At 38.9% G+C, this 18,046-nt stretch overlaps 1 protein-coding gene across 1 annotated transcript in view; it reads right to left on the reverse strand.

Moving 5' to 3' along the window:
* The window catches only part of LOC150075401 (cell adhesion molecule Dscam1-like), a 316,461-nt gene that overhangs the window by 149,425 nt on the left and 148,990 nt on the right, over positions 1–18,046 (reverse strand). The window contains exons 6-7 of the mRNA XM_090389299.1: positions 5,740–6,009; positions 3,728–4,135 (exon numbers count right to left, since the gene is read on the reverse strand). Of these exons, the coding sequence (XP_090245425.1) occupies positions 3,728–4,135; positions 5,740–6,009 (678 nt within the window). The remainder of the gene's footprint in view (positions 1–3,727; positions 4,136–5,739; positions 6,010–18,046) is intronic.

The raw sequence follows: 18,046 nt of genomic DNA on the forward strand, positions 1-18,046 counted from the left end.
TTTCTCAGTGGTTATAATCACATCACCATCCTGTCATACCGGGTTAGGTTAATAGGTTAGAATGGATCAGGTATCTGTTTTTCTGGAGGAAAAACCCAAGTTTCCAGCGGGGGAAGACCTACGCCCCCGCTAGGTTGAAAAATGCCCATAAAAATTCCTCTCATCTTGACGCTATTCGAACCTAGGCTTTTCCGCGGGGTTTAGAAGAATCGTAACCACTGTGTTGCCTGTGAGGGCTGTAGTTGGAGTTCTTGGCAGAAGAGTAACTCGTTAAAATTTCTTCTAGCATTCATAGAGCCCAAATTCATTCGTAATCCTGATCTTGAGCCGGTACAAATCTTATCCAGAGAGGAATATTTCTGCCAGTAGAATAAGACTAGCGAACTCCAAAGAATTACTCAACAAACTTTTAAACCGCTACGTCCGCCTTTAAGAAATTTATACGCTAAGCTGTAACTCCAACTCCACTGCATAAAGTTACTTATTATTATTATTATTATTATTATCTGTTTATTTCCATAAGGAAACCACCCCGGGACGGCAAAGTGCCAGGAGGGTGAGATTATGCTTTTAGAGTTGTTCTTGATGGTAATCCGCTTTAAAAGTTCCTGTTTCGTATTTCCCAGTATTCACATTCATCTTTGAAGATTTGATATTCCAAACTAAAAAGAAGTTTTATATCTTTTTTTCCCCCCCTTTCTTTCTTCGTTTGGTGCTCTTTCCGAGACTTCTTAGAAATATTTTATTCCTATTATGGAGAAGTTAAGACATTCCATTTTCCTAGCTTAGGGAACTGTGCTGGGTCAACGTGTTAGGAATTGATTATTCTTAGCCAACCGTACGTAAGGAAGCTGGCTGAGATACGTCAGTCTGATAGCCACTGGAGCCAACAGAACGGAAGAAAAGTTTCAGGTATTTGGGACAAGCCTTTACAAGATCGAATGTTCATCTCTGGAAACTCGGTGAGTTTTTATTTTTACTTGTTTATTTTTAACTTGTCAGTATAAACAATAATTATTTATTTTATGCATTTTTGGCCCTAGTAACAGAAGTTTCTCGCGATTTTATAATCTTAAGGATGTTTCCACTTCGGTCTATTCCATTTTAAGATTTAAATCTGGGGAAATATATATATTACCGGTATATTACTTTCCCCCGAAGGGAACAGCACTGGCATTTTTCGAAAGGATTACGAAACCTACGAAAACGTGCGCTCACAGAAAATCCCGAGCGATAACCATGAAAAATACCATCTGCCCTTTGAGAATGACGTCATATATTACCATGGAGACTGCAGTGTGCATATTTTATGCTTATTTCGGAAAAACTACCGAACAACATGGTTAGAGTATTGCACTGGTTATTGGAATAATCCCAAATGGAGATGAACTTGGAATATTTAACTAACTTTGAACTTTGGAGAAAAATGGTTTAAAGTTCACCTGAAAAACAATTGGAAAGGCAATAAAATATCTGAATGGAAAATCGAAAATTCTTCTTCTATCCATACACTGTTATAGTCCATCGCGATGGAAGTTTCCGAACTATGCACCTTCCAAAGACAGATTTTCCGAGCGAATAATCTTAACAACGAAGCATGATAATCTAATCCCCATGATTAATAGCCTCCGCTTTCTGGCGTGATCCTTAGCTGTGGTTTCTCTTTCAAGACACGACTTGGCAAAGCAAAGGCACCGTGAGAAATGCATTATACTATATTTTGAGACAATCCACGGTCGTAATCGATGAAAGATCATATCCGACAATGAATTTCTCTTCACAGTATGTGGGCGTGTTGAAATTGGTTCTCTTTGAGTCTAGACTCAGTAGGAGATAGTTCCGTTACTACGTCTTTATGCCCTGGATATGGGGTGGAGCACCAATAACTACTTCGATAACGACTGAAATTATTTCCGCAGCTTATCTATAAATCATAATTTTTTTGTCTCTTTCCAGGACGGTAGGAATAGCACTTTTAGGGGACTTCCTTTCTTCATCTGGATGGCTATCAATTGTTAATTGTTCTACGCAATGAGGCAGATGCAGATGACAATACCATTCTTCGTGGTACTCCATGCTGTGAAGCTTCTGAATCTTCTCTACATTGTCTTTTGTGAGAAGAATTTTACCTAATATCACAGAGGCGCTGTTTCCTATTCATTTGGTTTTCTTATTGACTTTACGAACAATCTATGTATGCATAACGTTAGTCATCAGGGTGCCGTAATGCTACTTCTTTCTTCTCTGAATGGCAGCTATGGTTTTCTCGTCATCACAAATTCGTCCTCTTCAGTAGAGGATGTTGTTGCTGAGAAATTATAATGCCATTCCGATACACCACTACATCCATCGCATGTCCGAAAAGACTTTTATTCGGATACTGCTCTTAAATACGAAAATTCGATCGGTCTTGTTCCAGAGGATACCACAATATCTGAGGGATAGCAAAATGCCTCGCGCTTCCCATTCAAAAAAAGGCACGCCGTCTCCTTTGAAGATCATCAAAAGATGCTGGTTTCGAATTTCATACATCGATCTGTTCTAGGCGGAAGAGAGCTAGGATTTTTATAAATACTTAAGGCAAGCTAACTTTAGATTAAAAATGCACATATTTGGCGGGAAGAATCCTTCATGGTGGTAGCTACCGTGGTTTACGGTCCGTAACTTTTTATACTGTAGTATTTTCGACTTATGGTATCTATCTCTGCGGTCCGCCTGTATTAAGTCCAAAGCTTCTATGCAGTTATCAACGAGAAATATATGGAATGTGTTAATATTAAAATCTGCTTGGGTTTTCGAATATAAATACAAAAGTACGTTTCGTTGTAACTTTAAACGAGTGAAGAATACAGAAAGCGCGTACTTAAGTGCCGTGTTTTAAATAATAAGTAAAAATAGTAATTTTAATAGTATGGATTTTACAGAAAAGTTCATTTTAAAATAAATTAAATTCTTTAAAATGATATTATTTGAAATGTAAATATAAATTAAATAATAAAAATTCATAACCCCCATTCAATCCACTATCCTACCACAGCCTTCTACAGCTAACATATACAATGCATTTTAGGTTGTTTGTATTTATACTGTATACGATACAGGAATTATTCCTCAACATTTTAATTGGCGCTTACCATAGACAATTCTTAAGCACTTTAATTATTGTAACCAACGCGCAAAGCAAATAAAATTACACAAGAAAGTCGACCACAAAACCAGTTGAATTTCACCCTAATAAAAGCACTTTTCTCTTTTATCCATGGGGGCGATCCTTTGTTCTTTTTCTTTTTGTATTATTTGTAATATTTCGTCTTAAACTTGTTTCAAGTCTAACCAGCTTACCTCGATTGAAATAAAAAAAAAAAAAAAAAAAAAAAAGGAACGCAATCGCCATCCTAGTGTATTATATACTCATTTTTATTCTGAGCGTAATATATTTCCTTAATTAGTTAGTCCATAAAACTTTTTAAATACTTTTATGGAAAAATTTTCGCGGTTTAATTTAAAAATGCTTTAGAGATGGATAATTAAGGTGTTCACGAAATAATGAACTCTGGGCGCTCCAAGGCATTCAAAACACATTAGCATTCCTTAATTACGTTATATAAACATTAAACTAAACATTTTTCATGGATTTAAGTTCCACGTCAAGAAACGAGATTTCAACCACAATTATGTAAGGGAATGTGAAACACTAGTAAGAAGAATGCAAAGTTTTTTTCCTTACCTCTTTCCCACGATATCTTGTCGATGGGATGTCCACCAGCGGGACAGATGAGTCTCATCGTATCTCCAGCCACAAACGTTTGATTCTTCATTGGTCTTACCATCGGTGGTCCTGGTATGCGGAGCACTCCTTTATGATCCACTTTACCTGCTTCGTTGCTAGCCGTGCACATATATTCTCCAGCATGCTCGCCACCAGCCCTCGATATGTTCACATAGCTTACCACCGTGTTCTCTCCGGTGACGTAGTCTCCGACGCGGAAGTTCTGGTCTTCAGGAATCGATGCTCCGTCAAGTCCCCAAGTGATCTGCGGTAGAGGGGTGCCTGTCGCCACGCACTTGAGGGAAACTGCAGAACCGGGATGGGCGTCTTGCTCGTGAAACGTGTACAGGAACTCTGGAGGACTGTCTAGTAGGAAAAGTACGATGGGAAGGGATGAAAGAAAAAAAAAAAAAGAATAAAAACGATGCTTTAAAGGGAATTTTATATCCGAAGATCACGTGACTGCAGCGTGATCATCGTTTCAAGTATTTTCTAACTCATAATAACTGTCAGTATTTTCTAAGCCACATTGCAAGTATTTTCTAAATTCTATGAGTGTATATAAGCACTCAAATTAGAAAATGGATAATTTATTTATTTATTATCATCTGCTTACCACTTAGTGCTTATTATTCATTTAAAAAGGCACGTTTAATGAAAATGAAAATAAAATGGAACTTCATTTTGATTAGAAAAATATTTAATAAAAACAGCATTCGCTTATCGTATTTACTCGCGTATTTTTCCAATTCCATTTCTGTGAGGAGAAGCGTTAATCATGACGTCACAGCTGCCAAGTGCGTCCAGCACAAGAAACTTAACCAAGTCAAAACAGCCGAAGAGCGATTATGTGGTGAGTAGATTTTTTCTGTCGGCTACCCGAGATGAAAAAGTTCCGAAGTCGCAGCCATAGATTATGGGCACTGACATGTCAGAAGTAGTCACGCCCCTTAAAGGTTAAAAGAACTCCCCTGCAATAATCATTAGCCGCTATCGCATCGAAAGAACCTCTCTCACTCCATCGCTTAGCTTGCACTAATGTTCCAGACCGTTATAGTTGGCAAACTTTTGTAGTCCCTCTCCGTGTGTATTTTTTCTTCTTTCGGCGTTAAGGGTAGTTTGCTTTCATCAGGTGGCCACTTGTTCTCTAACACCAACAACAAGATAAGTGTGCTAACTACACACTTCACACACAAAGATGTGTGCTCTGACCATCTCCTATTTCGACAACCCGGCAAACGATGCCTCCAGGCCATACAGAGACAATGCGAGGAAATTGAATTTTTTTTTTCCTTCTTTTTACCTTCGCTCTTTCTCTCTCGCATCCAGAGATAGGCGAGAGATGGTAGGAAGAGGGTGTAGTTATCACGCCAGTACCCCCTCTAATTCTGGCGTGGTAATTACAACGAATAAAACAAGCCCATGACACTTGCAGGACGGGAGCAATTAGTATTGATTTCACATTATGAGAGATGACTTGTGTTATAGCACCAGGCAAGAAACTTTAATAGAAGCCAACACGTTGTCAGCTTGGCGCAAAAGGGGAACCTAAGAAGAAAGAGAAAGGAGAGTGCCACTTTAAAACATGAGCCTGGCGTGCAGTTTTACGTAACTGCTAATTGGGAAACTGAACACGAAAGAAGAGAAGTAATTTGGACTTTATCTACTACCATCCACTGTCTTCTATTTTTAAGTTAGCTTGATGTTAGTAAGTGAGGGACTGTGTGCGCAGGAAGGAAGCAGTTCGTCCTGCTTCAAAACCTCTAATAAAGGACTTTCTAGAGTTTCGACAACTTAAACTTTAATTACGGCCACAAAGTGTTCCTAAGTACTAAGAAAGAAATTTAAGTCAGCTCTAGCTAAGCCTAAAAGTTAAGCCTAATTTTGTAACCGCTTACGCTAAAAGTTAAGTCTAATTTTGTAACCGCTTAAGCTAAAATTTATGCTTAATTTTGTAACCGCTTACTTACCTAGAACAGACACCAGTGTGCTTCCTTGGGCGGATTCCTGATCGTTGTAAACAAAACATTGGTACACTCCTCTGTCGGTTCTTTGTACTGAATTTAAGACCAGTTCATTCCTCGAATCCACTTTGATTCTTCCGCTGTTCACAATCGGACGGTTGTTTTTCAGCCATTTTATTTTCGTGACTGGAAAGCCAGATACTGTACAGTTGAACGTTATGGTTTCCCCAAGATCTGCAACCCTGTGTTGAGGTAAAACCGTAACCGAGAGTGGAGCTGTAAGTTGAAAGGTGGAAGAGAGAGAGAGAGAGGCATTAATGGATACTACAACCATATACAAGATGATGATTTGAAAGTCAAGCAAATCTAAATTCAAAAAACTATTACAGCGAACAGTGAAAAGACATAAAGGTTATCATTAGAGTGCATTTTCCCTGAACTGCTGTATTCTGCCATCAGTTGGCGCTGTACTTTTTACAACTGAAAAAAAATTTATTTCGTTTATGAAAACACCGCTTTTGAACAATAAGAATACTGTTCCTTCAATACATTTTATATCGCAAAAATCTAGAGCAGTGTTTCTCAACCATCTGTTTTCGTTGGTAGCATCGTCGTCCTCCCCACACCGAGTGGAAAAGACCTGAGTTCGAGTCTAGTCGATGACGGGAAGAATTTTTTGGGTCTTTTTCACAACACGCCTGAGTTACACAACATGCTTGTCGGCCTCAGGCAAGGGTAGTATGGTTTTTTCTCCCGGAAATTCGGGTTTTTCGTCCAGCAAACAGAAAATCGACCTCAGAACACACGCAATTTACAGACAATATATACAGAGCAATATGGCCTCAGTCGCTAATGCTCCTAAAACCCTACAACAGGGATGAAAAACCTTAAGGATGCGTGCCAAAATTGGCTAAATCTTTTCAAAAACTACCCTCGCATTTCAGAACACAAAATGCATAATCCTTTATTATCGCTCTTAATCATACAAATCTTTCACACCAAGATACTTGATTCTCTTCATTTGAATCTCTCCCCTCTTCATTTGAACGTTTTTTTTTGCTGGTTGAGCTGACATTCTAAACTATCTGTAAAGGGCAAATAGCAATTAAAATATTTATGAGAATTAATGAAGAATAATCTCCAATCTCCCACGCCACATACAAACCGTATTAACAATGAAGGAGGCTACACTAATTACTGAATGTGGATAATATATTTCATATAATTTAACCAATAACATATTCTCAATAAATGTGTGAAATATGAATTTTTTTTTCATAATTTCGTTAGTACGTCTCACCACTCCAACTTCAAACAAATCATTGATTGAAGTTTGAAATTTTTTTGTGACGCTCTGAATTCCACGTGCCCAAAAATATTTATCCGTGCCACTTTGGACAAGTGCTTCTATGCAGTTCGCCACTCATGCCCTACAACACTCATCGGTTCGCCACTCATGCCCTACAACAACAACAACTCAATCACCTATTTCTAACAGAAATAGGCAAATAGTCAAAACAAGATTAGTTATCTTTTTTCGTTCGAGACTATGATCTGTGTATTTCATTTAATGCCACAATATCCCTAATTGGACCCCACATTGCCTGTACACACCGCTAGGAGGTAAGCCAGGCTGCCCAAAGTAGGAGGGTAAAAAAATTTTCGCTCGTTCAAAAAATGGGTTGCCAGAAACAAAATGTTCAAAGGTCTGATGACAGGCTGGACATGTTGACGCCGGCACGTTGATATGATTGTTTAGCCTGTCATCAGACTGTTCAATGAAATCGTGCCGGATCAGCGCCACCTACACGGGATGGACAAAATAATGGAAATACCTGATATGAAAGTACGAATAGTTTTTCTCGTAGTATTTTTTGTAATGGCTGTATGACGTATTTATGAACATGCAGTGATGATTTTTTTTTGTTTCTTGCATTAGTACTGTGAAGGAAAGATTATATAAGCTGATGTTTATTTAGAGTTGATACAAAAAGGTATGTGAAGAAAATGATCGCCCTGTCTGAATTTCGTAGAGGTAAAATTGTGGGTGCACGTTTTGTAGACTCATCGCTGACTAAAACTGCTGATTTGTTTAATGTATCCAGAGCAACTCTATCGAAAGTGATGTCTGCATTCGCCAAGAATGGAAAACCAAATCTGATAGGGCGAATTGTGTCAGAAAAATCAAAGTTCACTGAGAGAGACCGCCGGACTCTGAAAAGGATTGTAGCCCGAAAACATGACTATTGCCTCAAAAATAACTGCAGAATTTAATGTGAGTCCACCAATCCAGTTTTTAGCAAAACAGTTCGGCGAGAACGTCATAAAGCTGAAATTTATGGTAGAACTGCTATTGCCAAGCCACTCATTACTGACAGTATTTCTAGAAAGAGGATGTAGTGGTGTAAGGAGCACAAAACTGGACACTTGATGTTTCGAAATGTCATATTTCAGACAAACCATCATTCACATTTTTTTCAAAATCAAAGAGAGATTACATTTGGTCAATGCCAGCTGAAGCACATCATCCTGACTGTCTGGTGCCAACCGTCAAATATGGAAGAGACATTCAACAGTGGTTTGGGCAGCAATACCTTGGTATTCTTTAGGTCCTATCTGGCAAATTAGGCCCTGAACTGGCAAATTACTGTACTGATTCTGAGTAACCTGGTTCGTCTCATGTTGGAAACATTTTTTATCACAAACGATATATTATTATTATTATTATTGCAATAAAGATTTCTATACCATGTTTCAAGATTATAATTCTCCAATACGGACAGCCAGATGTGTCCGGTCTTGGTTTGAGGTGCATAAAACTGAGACTATGCATCTTCCATGTCCTGCACAATCACCATTCCTAAACATTGTCGAGCCACTGTTGGGCATATTTGAAAAGGAGAGAGTGAGATCAGATTTCTTCCACCTTCCTCATTTAAAACTTTCCTTCGTAATGATTGTCCAATATTCCTCGTAAACAGCTCAATATCTATTTGAATCTATTCCACGTCGAATACACGCTCTTTTAAAAGCAAAGGGTGACCCAACACAGTATTAGTGCATACCTGTAACTCGCATCACATGTGTTTCCATTATTTTGTCCATCCCTATATATAAAAAAACTTATTCACTACGTCCTCGGTGGGCTGATACGTCCTACTAAGTTGGCCAAGAAGTAAAAGGCCAAGATCTAATCCCAGCACGACTTATGCCTTTGCCCATGTAACTGTTAGTGATATTTCATCTCTTGAAAGTGTTTTTTGTAAATTTTAATAATGGAAAGCGTTGTGTTCCGGTTGCCATGGAAATTATAAAGTAGTACACGTCTTTGGCTTTCCATTGAAGGATACTGTGTTGAGTAATAAATGCTGGAAAGCTGCACGAAGAAATAGTTAATTAATAATAATAATAGTTAATAATAATATATTTTTATTACTTAATTTTGTCAGAATTTTATCTTTTGTGGTTCATTGACAAATCAAATATTGATTTCTTACCTTGTATGAAAAGTGCATGCTTGTTTAAGAAAGAAGAAATCTCAACTTTTGTACAATAATACTGTTAATTTTATATACGAAATTTTAGTGTAGATAATTACACAAAGTATAATTAAAATAGTATTTTCGTTTGTACGTGCAGCCGTTGATAAGCTATAGACCTAAATACGCAGCTAAAACAACTTACTTGTAAAAGTTAATACAATTAGGGTATATAATTTAGTTTATATGTTATTTTGTTGCAGGTATGTGAGAATTATTTCGAGCCTACGTTAATAGTTCGAAGGGATTTGAAGTATATCCAAAATGAATTCGCAGAGCTGATCCATCGTAATTTCGGAACTGCCCAAGCTCCTTATCATTACAGACATTTACAAGAGATAGTCCCGAAAAGAATAAACAAAGACCAGAAGAATCCTTTGAGAGGGCTCTGGAAAGTAGCATTATATCTGAAGATGAAAATAAGTTCGTATGCTTCCTAAGTTCGCTCAGTATGCAGTGCCTGAATAGTGGCACGTTATTTCAAAAAAAAAAAAAAAAAAAAATTGCATTATGTTTTTATATTTCAGCCAGCACCTTTAAATTGCCTATTCAGTTGTAACTGATGAAGATCTGATGTTGTTGCTATTTGTGCCGATTGTTGAAATGATAAATTAGGCAAGTCAAAATCATTTGAACTTGCTGCTGTGAAAGTGAGTTTTAATCTAATTACCGATATCATAGATCCTCGCGATGGCTATAATACCGTCCTCCCTACACCAGGTGGAAAAGGCCTGGGTTCGAATACCGTCAATGACGAGAGGAAATGTTATGAGCTGTTTACACTTCGTAGCTGAGTTAGTCTGTCTCAGTCGAGGATAGCAAGGTTCCTCTCCTCCCACCAGCAGAATAGGCAAAATGACCAGAGAAAGTACGCAATTTATAGACTTAATGCACATGGGTGGATGAGGTTGTCCTCGGATAACCGTAATGACAGTATTTAGTATTTTTTATACCGATATCTTAGAACAGATACCTGTAATTGGCAACAGCAATGGAGTAAATAATATTTCTTTTGTTTTTAATGTTTCTTATACACTGGTGTGCAAAACTTAAGGACCAACACTATTTCTAAAGGTTACAACCACAAAATCTTTACTTAAGATACTCTTTACTGATGAGAGTAGATTCAGTCTCAGCAGCGTTTCTGGACGTCAGCTAATCTGGCGAGAGTTTGGCACACGGTATCACCCCGCAAACATCACTGAAAGGGATCGATATGGCGGTCGAGGTGTTCTCGTCTGGGGAGGCGTTATCTTGGATGGACGTACACAACTCCAGATACTGGAAGGCGGTACTGCAATCGGTGCACGCTACTGTACTGAGGTAATCCTTCCCCATGTGCGTCTGTTCCGAAGTGCCATTGGCCCCGAGTTCGTGTTTATGGATGATAACGACACACTCCATCGCACTGCAACTGTGATATGCTTTCGGAAAGTGAGGACATTGTTCGTATGGATTGGCCTGCACGTTACAGCGATCTAAATCCCCTCGAACACATATGGGACGCTCCGCGGAGACGCCTAGCGGCACATTCACACCCACCAGAAAATGTTCACCAGCTGAAGATGGCGCTGACAGAGGAATGGACGATGTTACCACAAGAACTTATCAACAGCATTGTTCTAAGTATGGACAGGTGGTGTAAAGCCTGCATCGACATTAGGGGTGGCCATATCATGGCAGCCAGTGCTAATTTGCCATGTTTGAATAAAGTCCCTCTACCGTTTTGTTTCCATTATTGTGTCGGTGTTGTTTTCTTCATCATTTCTGTACCTCACGAGGTTCCTTTGGTATGCTTTTCCCATATTCAGGCCACTCCTATGAGAAGCTACAGGTGAAAACCTGACTTGTCCTTAAATTTTGCACACCTAGTTATAAGTATTTATTAGTAATCATATAGTGCAAGGAAGCCACAGGCTTATGCTGCACTGGCCAAATAAAAAGAATGAAAAACCAGATTATTAAATTAATCTTTATTATACGTAAGGACACGATGCAATGAACCCATCACAGCATGTTGCCAGGAGTTTCACATGGATAGTAATATAATAAAATAAGATAACAAGATAAATAATGATAATAAAAAATAACAAAATTAATAATAAATAAAATAAAATCCATGAAAAGATAAATAAATAAATAAATCTTTATTGTGAAGTAGAATTACAGCACAATATCCCATCACGGCGACGAGCGCCAGGGGTTCACATATAGATAACATAAGTACAAATTCAAATGGCTACAAAATATAGCGAACACATACAAAAGGCTACAAAATACAGATTACAAATGCAAAAAGAAATACAAATACATCATAGAAACAAGGAGCTGAACACAAATAAAGAAAAACAAATACAACTTGGCAGTGATTCAGGTTTCAAGAGCTTTGATAAAGTTGTGTCTGTCCTTCTTTTTACTTATTATGGTGTCGATGTCGGCGTCCACACGGTTGAGGGCAGCGAGCATCTGCTTGGGCAGAAATCTTTCGGTGAGTACAAGCCTGTTGTGGTGAGCCACAAGTGCTGGTACCGACCTTAGGCTTGGCTGTGGAATCCTCCAAGAGCAAGCATTCCAAATATTTGGAGATGATATTTGGCCTGAGATGAGTTTGGCTGAGAAGACCAGCCTCTTTTCAACGATCAGGAACTTCAACCTCGGGATGTCGAGTGCTTGTGCCATCATGGTAGTTGTGGTAGCGGGAGGTAGCCGAAGCTTGTTATTCGCCCATTTCAGTAGCCAGTATTCAGCAGTGTACACCCGCTTAAGGTTTGTATGTGCAGCAGAGGCCCATATTTCTGCACCATAGAGAATGGCAGGGTAGACGGTGGAGGTGATGAACCTTTTAACAGTGGCAGGATGTCGGACGTGTAGCAGCTGCTGCTTTGAGATCCACCGTAGACGAGAAAATCTGGTACTGAGTTTGTCGATCTGGTTGACAAAGGACATCTTTTGGTCGAACAGAACGCCAAGGTCTGTGTGCGAGGGTACGTTTGGTATTCGTACCCCTGCGAGTGAAACGTTGAGTACTGTCGGCATGGATTTAAGGGAGAATATAACCTGAGCAGACTTCAGAGGGTTAATTTTTAGATTGAAGTTTGCCAGGTACAATTCAATTCTAGATCCTTAAGTTGGGAATTGATCCTGTTGCTGAGCTGGGCGGGGTTGTCGCCAGGGTTAATTGGAGTCAGCAGTTTGAAGTCATCGGCATAGCATAGGAGACCATTCGTTGAGGCAATAATGGGCACGATGATGGCTGTGAACAGGACACCAGACAGGACACCCCCCTGCGGTACTCCAGCAGTAATGTCGCAGGATAGGGTATGTTGCTGCCGATGGAGAATAAGTATTCTGTGACTGAGAAGTGATTCCAAAAAGCACAGCATATCACCTCGAATGTGAAAATTCTCCTTAAGATGTCATGTGACTAGTTCTCCATAAATCTATATTACGGGATTCGTGGTTCACAGAATCCAATGGACCAGATCGAGTTTTTTCAAAGTTCACAGATAGATTTTTACAGTTCAGATTCGTCATCCTACTGGGTAGGGAGAAAATCACTTGCTTTCGTTAGGTTTCTTCTCCTGTACTGCTCGTTACAGGCAAATCGGTACAGATCAACGTCCAGCGATTGTATCATCGTTAACATTTGAGTGGAATGAACTTTTAAGACGTGTGCAGTCTCCCATGGGTCGAGCACAACTGTGGCTTTGCTCGCAGCGCAGGAGGAGGAACTCTCCAGCGGATCACGTCCCAAATGTTGGGGGCAAAGATCTTTCCCGTGAGCATCTTTACAGTGAAAGTTAAATGCCTCTGTTCCACCTTCATTTGCAGTCGTTCCAGACCGAGAGCCGTAGCCATCGCTGTAGTTCCCTGCTGTGGAGGTAACTTAGACTTCCATGTTGCCCGTTTAAGTAACCAAAACTTGGCTGCATATAGTGGCTTTAGCATAGTTTTGGTTGCAGAATCCCAAATTTCTGCTCTGTAGAGGATGCATTTGAAGATGATTGGAAGATGATGAGAGCTGGAACCACCTCGTGCATGAATGCCAGCTTTATGATGACCTCCGCTGCCAGCTCATCACCCGGATCACCTTTTTGCCCAGATATAGAGAACAACATCTCCTGGACGGAAGGCAGGAATATATTGCCTTCTCCACGTTCGCTGAAGTCTTGTAGAAAGAAGACGGGACCTGAATGCACACTAGCCACATAATGGCTAGAAGCCAAAATGTACACAACACCAAAGATGACCTACCGAGCAACCATGAAAATAGACACAAGATCTGAATGAAGGACGAATAGCAGTCGTTCTGGCGGCCTGAGCCAAGCACGATGAAAAACGGTACACGACATTACACAGGTACAATACTCACACACATTTAAACCTCTAGCATTCCCAGCAAACTGGTACACCCACAAAGAAAGCAACGCGGAGATGGGGGAAACCCTGGTGCCGCATGACAACAATATACCTTACACCTTACCTAAACATCACTTCTGACCAGGTACACCCTTTCATGGTAATGGTCTTCCCCTCTGGCGGTGCCGTCTTTCAGCAGGATAATGCGCCATGCCACACCGCGCGGATTGTTCGAGACACATGAGGGAGATTTCTAGATATTGCCCTGGCCTCCAAATTCCCCAGACATCAATCCCATCGAGCATCTGTGGTTTGTGTTGGAACAGCAACTCCGATCTGCGGCATCTCAACCACGGAACTTACAGAAGTTAAAGGATCTGCTGGTTACGTGTTGGTACCAGATACCATAAGACCCATTTAGAAATCTTGTAGCGTCCATGCCTCGCTGGGTAAAAGCAGTTTTAGCTGCACATGGACGACCAACATCATCATATTAGGTAGGTGGTCATAATGTTTTGGCTCATTGGTGTATTAGGTAGGGAAACCTAATAAAGTGATTGCTCAGTGTATATCAATTCTTATATCAGTTCTTACACTCCTAGGATTCTGTTTGCTGAAGAGTTTGATAAAAATTGTTTTATCCGCAGTGTTTTCTCCCCAATTTCTTTCTTTAAATATAGAAAAACGTTTGTTGTCATAATTATTTGTGTTTTGGTCTATTTTATGAAAAACTTGATTCAGAGTCGGAATTATTTTATCTGCAACCGAACATCATCTCATATCTGGCTGAAAATCCAGTGACTGGGCAGTACGGATGGCGTAGGAATATTTGGTTTTTTTCCACGAACTTCTCTACTTATACGTTTCTCTCGAATCAATGGGAGTAGCTAATCTTTCAATCAAAAGAAACCCAAGCATTTTAGCTACGGCTAGGAAATATTTCACTTACGTTGGAGCCTAAGTGACAGGACAACGCTTATACCTATGGAATATATCCTGTATCATCCCTCAAGCAGGCCTTTTTGGCCTTGCCTGCATCACTATCAAGTATTACTGCTCATTATTCTTGACTTCAGGCAAGGCCAAAAGATCCTGCTCGAGGGATGATAAACTACATCTTTCCTCTTTTAAAATCCAACTTAAACTCTACACAAAACCTTTTTTTTTGGCGGGGGGGAAAATTATATTTTAGAGAGAGAGAGAGAGAGAGAGAGAGAGAAAATCTTCATTGCAACAACATTTGATTGTAACTGGTTACAAGGTTAAATAGTGTTGCACTTTCCCTTCAAGGCCAAAAGTTTTCAGAAAAGAGGTGTTAAAAAACATTAAATAACATAAGACATTAAAGAACAAAATAAGATGACATTAAATGATATAGGGTGCCGTTAATTTACATAAGACATTAAGGTGATGAGAACAAATTACATTACAAAGATGGCGTACCATGAGATTTAGAACATTAAACTTAAAATAATGTTGTTGTTGAAGTGGAGTTTAATGGCGCAAGGGCTACTATGGCCAAATTGCGCCTATTACTTTACGGGAAATAGGTCTAGAAGTGATTGTATCCGTTACGCAACTGTCTTGGATGATTATCTTAGACTTTTTGGGCTCTCTTAGAGCTCGTATTTAGGCAAGAACTTTTTAAAACATCATAATTTTGAACCCTGCCTAATGTGATCTCATCTAGGATTTTGACATGTATATTACTTTTGCGTTAACCCTGAAACCTTTTATTTATTGGGCCAGGTTATGGCATTACCCTGGCATTACATTGGACGTATCTGTACATAGTGTATATTCTGCTGTGTTCCTGAAGAAGAGGATATTGTACATATTGCACATAGTGTCTTTCTGTGGAGCTTTTCAGAATTCGTGGAATTTGCTTTCACTGTGTTTTTTGTTAGAAGATCAATTATTTCCTCAACAACTGAAGACGTTCTGCCTACAAGGGGTTAGGCAAACTGTAAATTAAGATGTTTTGCTGATCCTAGTTCCTAGGATGGGATTTTCCAAGGGATAGGTTCCCATTGTTAGAGAAGTTAGTCCACTTCTCCACTTCTTCCTACTTTATTCTTGCTTTACTTCTTCTCGCTTCTAACTATTGGAGAGTCCCTCTGTTGATGCTCCTCTATTCTATCCATTTACCTCCCCAGATCCCAAACTTCTCTCTCTGTATTCCTCCTTTTCCACTTCATTCTTTTTTCGGGCACTCTCAGATGTTATGCCCTGGGCTTGCCCAGCAGGAGATAGTTGATCCTGGCCGCCTCCACGTGGCGGGGATGTGGGGGGGGGGTGAGTGACCAGGTGTTATTGCTTCTTACCTGCTAAGAGCCAGGCACCGGCCGATAACATAACAACAGAACACACCATAACACTTACACGTCCAACACACTACATACAAATGGCCGGTTTTGGCATAAACTTCAACACAAGAAGTACAATAGTGGCTTATGGGGGAAACCCTGGGATCCGCCATAAGAACACATGAATATCTCTGAATATCCCTGTATACGTTACGCGGCGGATAGGGGGAACCCTAGAACCCGCAAAACTTTAATAAAATACTTTGTATATTACGGGAAATAGGTCTAGAAGTGACTGTAAACGTTGAACATTTTCAGATAAGTAAAAAGTTCTGAGAATTTGCTATCATCTTCAAGTACATGGGTTAGTTTCAGAGGTTTTTGCAAGTTAAGCTGTGATTTGAAACATGCAATTCTAGCTGAATGGTAATGTGCACACTCAATTAGAATATGCTTAACGGTAAGCAGAAAGCTAAAGTGTAAGCAAAGTGGGAAACTTCTCCTAGCAGTAAAAAGAGGTGTGTTAGATGTGTATGGCCAATTCGTGCTCTTGCAAGCACGACCTCTTCATGCCTGTTTAATCTGAAACTCCACAACTGTGAATTCTGTTTTATCTTAAGAAGCTTGTTTTCTGTCTGGGTATGCCACATTTCAGACCACATCTCAGTACATATCCGTCGTATGATTGGTTTGAAATCGGAATAAGGAACTGGGATGGAATCAAAGCAAGCAGGTCGCTTTGCTGCTTCGTCTGCACGCTCGTTTCCTGGGATTCCGACGTGCCTGGGTATCCAGCAAAATTTGACAGTCAACTTGTTTTCGTCGAAGTTACATAACTGTGATCTGATTTGTGTGAGAAGTGGATGGGAATTTTGTGATTTATTTTGTAAGCCACTCACTGCGCTTAAAGAGTTTGCATATATTATGACCTGGGCATTTAAAAGGTTATTTATATATAAGTGTTAGCACCAGTATTTTAATGACAGAAAAAATTATATGTAGGACAACCTGTATTTGTAATTACAATATTAATTTAATATCAATTTTATTTTAAAGTTACTGCTATTAAGCAAATAAAATTTTCTAAACAATGTCATTATTTTAAATATCAAAAATGTGTATAAAATTGTACGCTGTATTTAAAATATATATATATATTTGTACACCCACGTAGCCCACTGGCTGTTCAGGGGGTGAACCTAAGGTTAATAAACAGATAATAATAATAATAATAATAATACAATACAATTTTTTATTTATTTATCAAGAGAATTCGTTTACAATAAATGAACTTGTTAAGAAAAGTAAATTTCTTGACAACAAGTTGTAGTTCTTCCTTTACAAGTTTTGTACAAATTTGTTATCTTACAGAAAAGACTATGAAGTCACTACACATAGTATATTCCACACTGTAAACAGAGGTAGTTTATCTGCATATCAATTCTAATCTACTGTGTCATTGAGTATCAAAAATTTTCTTATTAGGAATTTTAATTTGGAGATGGGATAACTTCTCCTGAGCCTGAAATCAATGCTAGCCAAAAAGTTGTTTATTACATTCATTGTGTGCCTATCTCCAAATCTATTTATTATCCTAGGGTGAGGCAAAGTAATTGCTTTTGGGTTCCTTAAATTATGTGAGACATTTCTTTGCAGATTCAACTCTTCAAAAATAGTGTTAAGATTTTTTAAGAATAGATTTAACTTCAGTTTTTGAACTGAATACAATATTTTATGTTTCAAAAAAAATTGCCTTCTCTTATTCAGGTCATTCCAAGAGTTTGTCCCCATTAAAAGTTTCAGAATCCTATTCATTAAGTTGTCTATTGCCCTTATTTCTGTTTTATTTGCTCGTGCCCATATATTTACTAAATAATTGAGTTGGGAGTCCACTAATGCATAATATAAGGTTACTTTTGTTCTAAGATTTAACTTATTCTTAATGTAGTAAAAAAAGTACACATAAAATCTCATTTTTTTGTACAAGTTTGTTACATGCATTATCCAACTTAGACTGTAGTCGATCCATAACCCAAGGTAACAATGATTTGAGACTTCTTCCACAGTTAGACAATCGCAATTCTGGAAATTCTGTTCATGTAGGCAATC

Source organism: Mastigoproctus giganteus, chromosome 14 (assembly GCF_048544385.1).
Source record: "Mastigoproctus giganteus isolate SK-2022 chromosome 14, ASM4854438v1, whole genome shotgun sequence".
NCBI classification, from domain to species: domain Eukaryota; kingdom Metazoa; phylum Arthropoda; class Arachnida; order Uropygi; family Thelyphonidae; genus Mastigoproctus; species Mastigoproctus giganteus.